General features: G+C 35.8%; 1 protein-coding gene across 1 annotated transcript in view; it reads left to right on the top strand.

The window, feature by feature from the left end:
* POTEA (POTE ankyrin domain family member A) overlaps positions 1 to 13,121 on the top strand; it is a 151,405-nt gene that overhangs the window by 33,869 nt on the left and 104,415 nt on the right. The window contains exons 12-16 of the mRNA XM_084759824.1: positions 1,767 to 1,831; positions 6,700 to 6,793; positions 8,947 to 8,975; positions 9,070 to 9,142; positions 11,283 to 11,356. Coding sequence (XP_084615950.1) covers positions 1,767 to 1,831; positions 6,700 to 6,793; positions 8,947 to 8,975; positions 9,070 to 9,142; positions 11,283 to 11,356 — 335 coding nt within the window. The remainder of the gene's footprint in view (positions 1 to 1,766; positions 1,832 to 6,699; positions 6,794 to 8,946; positions 8,976 to 9,069; positions 9,143 to 11,282; positions 11,357 to 13,121) is intronic.

The following is a 13,121-nucleotide window of genomic DNA, read 5'->3' on the forward strand; positions in this document are numbered from 1 at the left end:
ACTTACTCTTTTTCTTTATTCCCTCCCCTTGTCCAGAAAATCCTGTATCTGCCCCAACCTTATCTCATAATTGTCAAATCACCCACCAACTCTCAAAAATCCATCCCTAATATTTTATTTCTATTCTGCAAAATGTCATGCCATTTCCTATCAGGGCACAAAAATAATTATTGTGTAAAATCAAGAAAAACTGACTGTAAAAAGGATGATGTAAAAGGTTGAGAGCTTTAGTGCAGGGGTTAAAGGGAGGGGCATGGGAAGTGATTTACAGTTACTCGAAAAGTTACTGATCATTTCTAGTTCAATCCATTTGTCCACAAATTTTGGGAATTCCTTGTTTTTAATAGCTGAGTAGTATTTCATAATGTAAATGTACCACAGTTTCTTTATCCATTCTTCTACTGAGGGACACTTAGAATGTTTGCAGGTTCTGGCTATTATGAATAAGGCTGCTATGAACATGGTTGAGCAAGTGTTCTTGTTGTGTGCTGGAGCTTCTTCTGAGTATATTCCAAGGAGTGGAGTAGCTGGGTCTTGAGGAAGTCTAACTAGAAATGATCATAATGAGTGAGTTAACCCAGAAGCAGAAAGTGTCAAATAGTATATACTTACTTATATCTGGACACTAGCCCAAGGGGCATGCCCCACGAAAGTCTTTACTTACCAGGAAAGTGGGACAGAGGAGAAGACTTCCTATTGGGACTCTAGGTGAGAGAAGCAAGGGAGAATGGGGAAATAGAAGGGTCCAGCAGGTCCTAGAAAGCTACAAGTAGAACATTATGATGGACAGATCTGGGCCCAGGGGTCCTGCTCAAACTATGGCACCAGCCAAGGAAATACATGCAGTAAACTTCGAACCCCTACCCAGATCTAGCCAATGGACAGGATATTCTCCATAGTTGAGTGGAGAGTGGGGACTGACTTTCATATGAACTCTGGTGCCCTACATGTGACTACGTTCTCTGGATGGGGAGGCCTGGCGGCACTCAGAGGAAGGATAGCAGGCTACCAAGAAGAGACTTGATACCCTATGAGCATATACAGGGGGAGGAGGTCCCCATCAGTCACAGTCATAGGGGAGGGGAGTATGGGGAAAATGGGAGAGAGGGAGGAATGGGAGAATACAAGGAATGGGATAGCAATTGATATGTAATATGAATAAATTAATAAAATATATTAAAAAATAAAACTATCAAAAAAATAAAGTTACTGATGAACTGAAGAAGACAAAGAAAAACTATAACCAGGAAAGTCTCCATGCATTAGTCTGAGCTTTGGAAGGAGAAATTTGTTGGGTAGTGGGTAAAAACATTTTCACATGTCAGAAACCATGTGATCACAGACAAAAAGTATGACTTAGCTATTCTTTTGTGATCAAAATGATTAGCAGATTGTTTAAAAATGTAACATCATAGGATAAAATGTAGCATTATAAGGTAAAAATTAATGCACATGGTGACTTTGTTACTAGGGCACTTGAAAATTCTTTCTGGAAGCTTAATTCATTTGGATTCATTAGACAAGTAGATAAATTTATGTGCAAATTTTAGGATGTTCCTATGTGTTGAGCATGGTGTCCTCTGCTGCTTATATTTGAGTGAATGATTGACAGTTTAGATTACTAGACATATTCAGCTCACTATATGCTTAATCAGAAAGTAACAATATAATTCTATTTAGGTAATTTAACCACTCCTACTATTATACAGAATATTGATTTATATTAATTCTAGGTAACTTAATCAAATAATTTTATTTGCTTACAGAACCAGAGTTAGAATTGATGTCAGTAGAAGATGTATCTGATGAAAGTGAAGATGTTCAGCCATTGGTATGAATTATTCAATTTTAACTATCTTCTTTGCTTAGTAGTATGGCATTAGCCACATGAAGCCATATTTTAGATTACTTGATAGAATCAATAAATCATAACTCAATTCTTAATATTTGAAACATTTTTACCTTGTTATAAAATTTAATATAATGAGTTCCAGAACATCCAGGGCTATATAAACAAAACCTCAAAATAAAAACAAAAACAACAAATCCTCAAACTTTAGAATATTCTTAAGCTCCATAATAATTTATAGCCAAACTTGAGAAAAAAATATTTGGTTTTTGGAAATTTTATAAAATGTGTTTTGATCATATTCTTTACCTCTTACCCAACTCCTTTCAGATCTATCCCAATTCCCTACCCACCAACTTTTTGTATCCTCCTTTTCTTTTTTAACCATCTATTTATTACATTCAATAGAGAAGGAAGAAAAATGAAGGTAGGTGCATACATAGCTTGGAGCAGCTGTGTAGACAAAGATAGGTGGGCAAATGTTATAAAGCAACTAATATTTATGCCACTGTATAAATGGGATTTTTTTAGTCACTAATAAAACCATCGTTCCACTACAGCCATGTGTGCACTGACATTGTTTGGAAGCAAGAGTTTAAAATTATGCTAAGTTAGAAAACCACACATTAAAATTTGTTTTAGACAAATTCACATCAACATTGATTATTATGTTTTTGAGTTTTTTTTTCCTGAAGAAAATGTAGTCCCATCTTCTGCGTGCTAGGATAACTTGTATAGAGCCAGAGAAAAGAGCTTGAGATTCTTCTCTTAAAGCCAGCCAAATAAGTCTGGTTACCTCTCTGTTGTCAGTGCCTATAGAAATGCAAGAGAAGTCTCATTATTTTGACCCACTTATCTTCAAATTCTCTGTGCAGTACAACACTTACGGCCAGTACTTAGGAATTAGTGCACCTTCATTTTAGATAACAGCAGTTACCATTGAGAGGCACATAGGCAACTGTCACCCCTTCCCAAGCCCAGTTTCTCTGTATGTTTTCTAGACTCCCCAAGGAATCATCTTTACCTGAGATTTCACATCACTTATTGTATACTCCAGTTCTTACTTAACTCAGGCTGCATGTGGGTCCCCTAGCAAGGGGAGCAGAGGCTGCCTCTGACATAGACTCTGTTGTCTGCTTTTTGATCACTTCCCCCTGCCAAGACTGCCTTACTAGGCCACAGGGGAGGAGGACACACTCAGCCCTGATACTACTTGATGAGCTGGGGTGGGTGGGGTTGGGGGCTCCCCTTTTCTGAAGAATAAAGAAGGGGGGATGGAGAAAGATGGAGGAAGGTTAGGACTGGGAGGAGAGGAACTAGGGGGCTACAACCAGGACATAAAGTAAATAAGTAAATTAATAAAAAGGAAAAAAAACTCATCAAATAAAATGTGCTATCCAAATATTTTTGGATGTGCGGTCACCCACTGGAGTGCTGCAGACATTCAGGAGCTATAAACAGAGAAACAGTGTAGGATTCGCTGCCCAACTTTGCTTTCCATGCTGAGATTGGTTTTTTGGGCTTGTACAGTCAAGTGGGTGCCATGAGTTCATAGGAGCAGCTTCCCTCATGGTGCTCAGAAGACACAGTTTCCTTGTGGTCACCCACTACTTCTGTGATAACTCCTGAGCTTTGGAAGGAGGGGCATGGTATATATACTTTCTTTAGAGATGAGCATTCTGTAGTCTCTGCAGTTTGATCTGTTGTGAATCTGTGTTAATTACCATACACCACAAATAGGAGCTTCTTGGATGAGGTTTAAGGGATGCATTGATCTGAAACAGTAAGTCATTTGAAGTTAGTTTAATTACTATGTCCATTTGGCAGCACACTAGTAGTAAAGACTCTCCCTATGGCCTGTGGTTTGTCTACCCATGGGTTCTTCACCTGACAAAAGTTATAGGTATGGGTTTAAAGTTGTGGAGAAGGACTTAAATTCAAGCAGAAACTGGTTACTTTCTTAACGCTTGTGCCATGGTTATATTAAGTCTTGCCAGGCCAGCCATCATTGTAGCTTTCACGGTTAACAGTTGTGTAATTAATGAGGTTTTGTTTTCTCCACAAGCATGCATAGCACCTTCTAGAGAGATGGAAACTAGCCAGTATGGATAAAGCTTCTGGCTCAGTATCAGCTTTATTTCTCTGCTCTGTAACTCAAGTATATGGGGTTTTTAGTACCAGGGCCTTGTTCTCAAGTTCTGGAAGGTAATAAAGATCATACTGGTATTGTTTGGCATCTATGGGGAGGCACTGGCGAAAACCTTAAAAGAAATATAAAATTCCTGGGCCTTGGCTGTTCATTAGTTAATCTTTGGAGTTTAATAGGGGTATAGACAGACCTTGCTACAGACTATCATCTATCTATCTGTCTGTCTATCTATCATCTATATGTCTGTCTGTGTATCTTCTACCTATATATTATTTTTATCTATCTATCTATCTATCCATCTATCTATCTATTTTTCAATCATCTTTCCCTATCACCTATCAATCTATTATATAGCTATCAAATATAATTCTATCATTATCATAATCTATTTATCAATCATCCATCTATCCACCCACCTGGAAGCTTCTACACTAGTAGGTTTCCATATGTTTTTTTTCAGGATATCAGGTCTTATTTTGAAGTCTGTGATCCATTTGGAGTTGAGTTTTATTAAGGATGAAGGATTGAGTTCCATCTTTCTACATATATTTATTGAGTTTGACCAGTACCATTCATTGAAGATACTATCTCTTTCTAATAGCATTACTGATCTCTTTGTTGAAAACCATATTATTATAGGAATATGGGCTTATGTGTTGGTTCTCAATTCTATTCCATTGATCAATGAGTCTTTCTTTCAAACTCCATAGTAGAACTTAAAATCTGGGATGATGCTACCTTCTATTATATTTTTGTATGAGATTATTTTTGTCTATTCTGGATTTTTTTATATTTCCATCTGAAATAAGATCACATTTTCAGTTTCTATGTGTGAAGAATTGTGTTAGAATACAGACAGGGCTTATGCTAAATCTATAGATTGCTTTTAGTATGACAGTCATTTTCATATTAATTCTACCAGTGCATGAAGATGGAAGATCCTATTTTTCAGTAATTTGAATTTTTATTGTACAAGTCTTTTACTTCCTCACCTAAACTTATTCTCTCTCTCTCTCTCTCTCTCTCTCTCTCTCTCTCTCTCTCTCTCACACACACACACACACACACACACATGCACACACAAATACATATATGCTGTTGTGAATGGTGTCATTTTTTTGATTTTTGATTTTTGAAATGATAATTATAATATTTCCCTTCCCTTTTCTTCTTTAAAGCCCTCTCATATATCCCCTCCTTACTCTTTTGAAATTTATTTTACTTTTATACTCCTGAATTAATTTTTCCATTAATTAATTTATTCACTTTACATCTTGATCAAAGCTCCCTCCATATTCTCCTCCCAGTCCTATCCTCCTACTCCTGTCCCCCCCTCCCCTCTTTCCTTCACCTCAGAGAAGAGAAAACCCCCATGGGCCCAACCCACCCTGGCACATCAAGTCACAGCAGGACTAAGTGCATCCTCTGACAAGGCATCCCAGCTAGGAGAGAGGGACCCAAACACAGGCAACAAAGCCAGAGACAGTCCCTGCTCCAATTGTTAGGGGACCCACATGGTGACCAAGCTATACATCTGCTACATACATGTAGGGGGCCTAGGTCCAGCCCATGCATGCTTCTCAGTATATATATATATATATATATATATATATATATATATATATATATATATATATATATATATATAATGTATAGGAAGACTGTTGCTCTTTTATATATTTTAATTTTGTATCCTGTGACTTTGCAGAATGTACTTATCAGCTGTAGAAGTTTTCTTGTGGAGATTTTGGGTTCTTTAGATGAGGAATAAAACCACATCATCTGCAAATAAAGATTTGTTACTTTTTAAATTTAAATTTCAAATTGTTTTTAGAACTTCCTACATGAGTTTATAACATATCATTTTTAGCTCTCCTTCTACCTCATCTAACTCCTTCTGTGCCCCTCATACCTCCTCTCACGTTCATGACTCCTCTTCTTTAAATTTAATTGGTATATTTGTACAGATGCACATGGTCATATATACACACACAGCTTTATGCTCTTGTTCTTAGTAAGGCTTGCTATGTTTCTTGGACTTTTTTTTCATTATGAAAGAGTTGCATATTACATCTGCTGTTTTCATGCTATTATTTAAATACAGCATAAATAAAAAATTCTAACTTATTATTTATTTAAGCATTTCCCAACCAATAAATATTTTATATAAGACATACCAAAAAGCTTCTTCAGTGTTTTGTTTATACCCAACATGATAAGTCATGAGTTCTCTTTATGGAAAATCTCTTTGTGGAAAAATATCTTCTGTATTTTAAGACAATTTCTATAATTGGAGAAGTGTTCTAAATGCTAAATGTTGTACTATAGCGAGTTTTTTTAAAATAAGAATTTTCTAAATATGTGTTTTTCAGAATATTCCTTTTTATGGGAATGCAAAGTAGAATTAGGTTAAATTTTATTGAAATATGCAGGTGAGTCACTATTGTGTATATGCATCTGTTTCTCCTGGCCTTCCATGATCTGTTTACATAGCAGTAGTATAGTAGAAAAAGATTAAATTGATATAAAAGCATATAAAACATTCTCATCAAATGTTTAAAACATTTTTATAAAATGTTTTACTATCTGTGCTACTTTTATTTTCTAGTTTAATTACTTTGGAAGTTGGAAATCATATTTCTTTCTCAGAAGGCCACTAGAAGATTTTTATCTAACTTGTTACTGAAACTTATTTTAACAGAGCATCCTGCAGCATATTCTACAGACAAATGTTAGTCATTTACCTGGTGCAGGATATCAAATGGAAAAAAATAACATAAGTGGACAAATGAGAGGTAGGAATAGTATTTTATTAAAAAATTTTGTGATACAAAGCAGGCGATTGCCACATGATGCTGAAATATTACTTATTAAGTATCTAGTAAGAAATAAGAAGCTTAACTATCAAGTTGAATAACTTCAAATTTTAGCAACAAGCTAAATTGATAGTATCAGTAAAAGATCTGGATTATGAGTTACATTACAGTTTTCTAGTATCCAAAGAATTCTGATATTAAGGGAAAGGATAGAAGGAGAATGAGGAACAAGAAAAGTAGTGGGTACAGGGAGTGAGTGATGGGAAATTAGGTTTCATACACATGGGGGGGGGGAGTTTTGAGACTACTTCAGCCAAAGCATGGAATGGTATTATAAGTGTTGTAGAAACATAAAATGAGCCTCTAGTACCTAAACATGCTTAAGAAGCAGAATAAACAGTATGCTTGTTTTCATCACTGAAGGCCTTAAGTACCCCATCAAGCAAAGCCATGCTTTGTGCACCACTGATAAATAAAATGTGTAGTTAGACATACACATGAAAGTTTAATGTCACGCAATGTACTATATCTTTGTAGGGGTAGTAATGTGTATGACAAAATCATAGAACCTGGAAGAAAAGCACAGGCTTACTAATGGAAAGACTAGGGAACACACAGTGAAAACAAATGCCCAAAAGTAGTATCTGATTGCTCATGCTGTTATTATTGAGGAAACTGGAAGAGAGAAGCTTTAGACCCTAGAAAGGTAAGTCAGGGAAAGTTATTGGGAAGAAGTCTACATACTAGAAATTCTCAAGCTTTAAAAATGCTTGCCCTGTAGCACTGTGTTACAAATGCACATTGTGTCCCAGAGTCCCTGGGTCGCTGTGTCTCTAACATGAGCTCAGGAGATTATTTTCAAAGGAAGTTTGTCTAGTTAGAGAAGGAAAGAGAGACACAAATTGTAAGACCTTGAAGGATATGCTAGGAAGACTTCAGAAAACTCACTTCATGTGGCAGCTGAGCATTTAATGCTGGAAACAACGGCACCATCTTTGTTTTATTGCTGTTGTATAGGTTGGTGGAAACAGAGAGATGGTAGATCAGAGCAAATGCCAGCCAATCACTCCTTGTAACTTTCAAGCTTCAGAGAAGTAGGTTGAATTGATGTTAGGTAGACAAGGAAAATTAATTTGAACACAGTAATATTATTTTGTTGTAAGAGAAATGATATTTTACATCATATGGTTATTTCATGGAAGTTCTTTGAGTACAAATGTGATATGCCTACTAATATACTTTTTTTGAGGCAGAGTTTCTCTGTGTAACAGTCTTGGCTGTCCTGGATCTCACTTTGTAGACCAGTCTGGCCTCGAACTCATGGATATCTGTCAGTCTCTGCTCCCGAGGGCAAGGATTAAAAGTGTATGCCATTATGTTAGGCTTTAATAATCTTTTGGAGACACTGACTTTAATGAAATCTTGCATATCACGCTGTACATGTGATTCATGTAACTTTTTATATTGATGAGTCAAGAAGCATTAGGATATCTAAACTAAAATGTAAAAATACAGTCGTGACAGTCAACAACACAAGTGTAGGCAAAGGGGGATGATGTAAACTTTACTTTTGAAAAGTACATCAAAGATGACTAGAGAAGTTACCACTAGCGTGTCCTTCTTAATTTATGGCACAAATTGAGGAATAAACAAACAAACAAAACCCAAAACAAAACAAAAACTTCACCTTTTCCCTACAGATAGGAAACGCTGACAGTGTTTTAGTGAGATAAACAACGTCTCATTCTATAGGCATCATTGACAATTAAATGTCCTCAGAGTCATGATTTGCTTTTTTGGTCAGATGTCATTTCTCTCTGCATCCATCAGCATGCTGACCACATTGGTACCTGTGCCTGTTCTGCTCCTGGTACAGTCACTGGATTCATAATCTTCTTTGAAAATATTTGTTGAAAGCCATTTTCTTTTTTTTTAATCCACAACATTTCTTCATTATCGCTGATCCAATCAGAAAAACAAGACAACAAACTAAAAGTCGTCTAACTCTCAAACATGTGGTAAACATTCTAAAGGAAAATGTGAGGACTCAATTTGGAAAGAACTCGGGGTGACTCTGTGGATGACTTCCAGATACTTACTTATGATTGACTGATGTCCATTTGACATTTTAGAGTCTGAAGAGGAGCATGCTCAGTTGATGGTAATCACTATTGCACTTTATCCTGGATAATGAACATCACCGTTGGGTAAAGTATGCAATATTTACTAAATGTCCTGTTTGAAAATCCATCCAGACTCCTACTGAAATGAAAGACTCTGTTTTCAAAGAAGCGTGGACAACAAAGACTGAACCCGCCATTGAAGCAGGTAAAGGAGGCATTAAAATGACCTCATAGTCTTCTTATCCCTACTTAAAAAAATCTACATAAATCTAACCATTAAACTGAGCTAATATATCTGAGGTCATTGTTGACGTAGATAATTGAAAAGAAAGGCATTCTCAGGGTCAGAAAATTGCATTAGAAATGTACTTTTTAAATCAGGCGTTTCTTCTTTCATGTGTCATACCATGAAGTTTGCCTGATGGAATAGCCATCAGGGATTTATAGAGAGTAATTGGGAAAGTCCAAGGTTTTTCTCCAAGTCAAAAATTGTAGTTGGATGACTGAGTGAATTGCCATATCCCTGTTGATTCACTTAGCAAACTGAAAATCAAGAGCCTCCCTTTAAATCACAATTTCAAAGACCTTGTAAGTAGTATAGTAATAAATTACATCTATAAATAATGTTAATTTTTAAAAATTATAATTAGGAAGTCTATAGAGTATGTGATTATAGGTTTATAATTATTATTTCCATGCCATTAATATATTATGGGATTCAGGTCTATTACAATGTGATATGACATATCTTTTGCCTTCCCTTTCCTCTTAACCTCAAGTCTGTGTTTGAGAGACTTCAGTTGCTCTGTAGAGGCACCAAGCTTTACAAAACATCATCACACACCTATACAGTTGCTTCATAGATCCTAGTAACATAATTTACTCAGGATCGAATACTCTACTGGGATGTTATTGCTTTATGAGTTTAGTAGATTTAAAAAAATCAGGTCATTCAAAACAAAATGCCAACCTAGAATCCTCATCCTAGAAACTTGTGCACCAGAAAATGGCAAATGCAAGCAACTTAAACATTATTCAGTTCATAGTTTTCTCAAATGATAACGTCCATTTCTCCAAGGACACAAAACTACTTATACATTTATTCACTTATGTATTCACTTATTCACTTAGGGCCTGAACCAGACACTCATAAATTCATAACTTAAGTATTTCTATAAATATCCCACCAGTTATGGTCTGGGTAGTGTTTCTCTTGCTCCAGTAGCTTCTTATAAAAATATTGTCCTCCATTTATGCACACATTGAACAACCAGCTTGGTGATCTGTCTTCATTGAAAATGCTAGCATGCTGACGTTTTGAAATGAAAATGTCCAACCTTCTTTAAACTACAGAGATGGCTCTCATGACTTGTGTCCAACACAGTATTCTTAGCACATCCCTCAGTCTCTCCTTTCCTGTGAAATGGCTAGACTGCTGGTGGTATCCCTTCTAACAATTTTCTTTTAGATTCCTATTAAACACACGGGTTCTCTCTTGTTGCTGCCTTCCATGTACTTGCTCTTTCTTGGCTGATGTCTGATAACCTCATATTGTATATATCACACAGTTTTTACATTTAGGAAAAAATCATCCACAGACCCATTATTCTTTTATATACAATGTGGGAACCTAATAAGAACACAATGAACGACTATTGAGTAAATCAAAATAAAGGCTGCTTACACTGGAATGACTTAAAGGATTATTCCCTCCAGAGTAGATAAAATGGAATAAACATGTGGATAAATAATTTGTACATCTAGTGGTAAAAAAAAGTTGAAAAATCAATAAAACACTCAGACAGACCAAAGAAAATGATCTGTTTATGTAGCAAAACAGTCAGAACCCAATACTTTTTATGATAAACTAAGTATTAAAATATAGAACAAAACTGTTCAATCAGTGGACAAAAATATCATATGAAGGATATAAGGAGCAAGTTGACCAAGACAGAAGTGTGAAGAATGATGGCAATTTTTAAAGAAAACAATTAGTGGATTATTTAAAAGTTAGTAGCATGAAATAGAGGAGAGCTTTTGTTCATTTCTGTGATATTTTGGATTTTCATTTCCAATGACTTCCTCAATTATGTTGAGTGGTTGAATGTGTGGATGAATCTCAAAAATGCTTTTTACATCTACAATCTGTCAAAATTTAGAGTTGATCCCGATCCTGGGTGACTGGAAGCAACATTCTGCTACCTGTTAAAAGGGATACAAATTAATTGGTAAAACCAAAAATGCAATTCTTATGAACACACATTAAGATACCCCCATCTATCACTATAAAGACTATTTTTTGTGTAAATGTCTTAAGAGTTTGCTTAACTAAATATATTTATTAGTAGGGCCAGAATTAGAAGTGACATCAAATGAAGATTACAGTAGATTTGATGACAGGACAGATATCCAGTCATTGGTATGTAAATATAAAAGTTTCTGGTATAAATATTTTTGTTTTTCAAGAATGTTGCATGGACCAAAGGAAATTATGGTTCAGAAAACCAAAAATTAATGGATCATAATTTAATACTTAGTCTTAAAGGAATTTTAAAGAACATTTTTACCATTTTATGGAACACATGGCTAACATTTATTCTTTGATGAACCATTATTTTCCCTGTGTTTATTACCTTTAAGATCGAGATATTATAACAAATACTGTCTGTATATCTTTTTTACCTGATAAATACGATGCTCATTTTTGAGTCTTGGGCTTGTGCATGTGTTAAAAGTATTAACAAGGTACCAGTGATGAGCCCAGCATGAAGAAGGTCAAATCACTAAATGTTGAAAGTGTGATCTGTTCTTTCTAGTGGGGTTTAGAACCTATTTGAACAACATAATGTAGAGAGTTTCTATAGGTGAGAAAATATTAAATATAGTTCTAATGTTTAGAAGAACACCTTGCAACAGAAATCCTGTGAATAGTCCTTGAGGCATTACTGAAAACATTTTAAGTGTTGAGACCTGTGCTGGCTAGTCTTATGTTGACTTAACACACAAACTAGAGTTATTTGAAAAGAGGGAACCTCAATTGAGAAGATGTCTCCATGTGACCAAGGCTGTAAGGCATTTTCTTAACTAGTGATTGATTGGCCCAGCCCATTGTGAGTGGTGCTATCCCTAGGCTGGTGTTCTCTAAGAAAGCAGGTTGAGCAAGTGATGAGCAGCAAGCCAGTAAGCATCACTCCTCCATGACCTCTGTGTCAGCTTCTACCTCCACATTCCTGCCCTCCTTTGAGCTTTTATCCTGAATTCCTTTGATGATGAACACTGATATGGAAATGTAAGCCAAATAAACCCTTTCCTTCCCAAGTTGCTTTGGTCATGGTATTTCATCACAATAGTAACTAACTAAGACAATACCAAATAATTTTTGTTATTGAGGGTCAGTGATATACTAGCTAGATATTTAAACACCAAATAAACCAGACATTCTATTTTCTAGTGAAAATACCCAAACAGTACCCTGCAAGCACATTTAAATGGGAATTACATGAGGAAAATAATGGTAATCTACATAGCATTGAAAAAGTTTGTATTCAAGACGGGGTTGTGGGTGGTAGTGCAATTTTAAATTTAGAGAAGTCTTTTCTGAGTGAGAAGTAGCTTTTAAGGCTGAAGACATACCAACCAAGTGGAATCTAATCAAGGTGACTGGCTGGGCAGGAGGAGAGTATATCATGTTTTTTCTTTAGTTGGCTTTTACCTGGCATAACCAGGAAGCAGGGAGTGGGATGAACCTCACAGTAATCACTTTACTGTATGTACACAGAGGTGTGCAACTAAGGGAGCTGTGCAAGCCAGTCACTTCAAAACTCATTGTCATCATGTTGGGAGTTCTCCTTTATTGGTTGTGCATGCACATGTAGTACTTGTGCAACGTTAGTCAGCCATAACATGAAGAATTTTCTTTTGCAAATTTTTTTAGTTAAATATTTTTAGATTAGTATTCAAAGAGGTTTTGCTATGGTGTTTTCATACACAGTGTAGGCGGGCCTTTCTCCTCTCACATCAGACCCTTTCATCCTCAGTAGTTCTCCCTCCCTCTTTCATTTCTCATCTATTTTATTACTTTTTTTTCCATTCCCCTTCTTTAAAATTAGAAGCTGGGATCTGCTTAGGAATGCATATTTGGCATCTGTCTTTTTGAGTGTGGGCCACTTCACTTAATGTATTTT

Source organism: Acomys minous (assembly GCF_964271855.1).
Source record: "Acomys minous genome assembly, chromosome: 15".
In the NCBI taxonomy this organism is placed as follows: Eukaryota; Metazoa; Chordata; class Mammalia; order Rodentia; family Muridae; genus Acomys; species Acomys minous.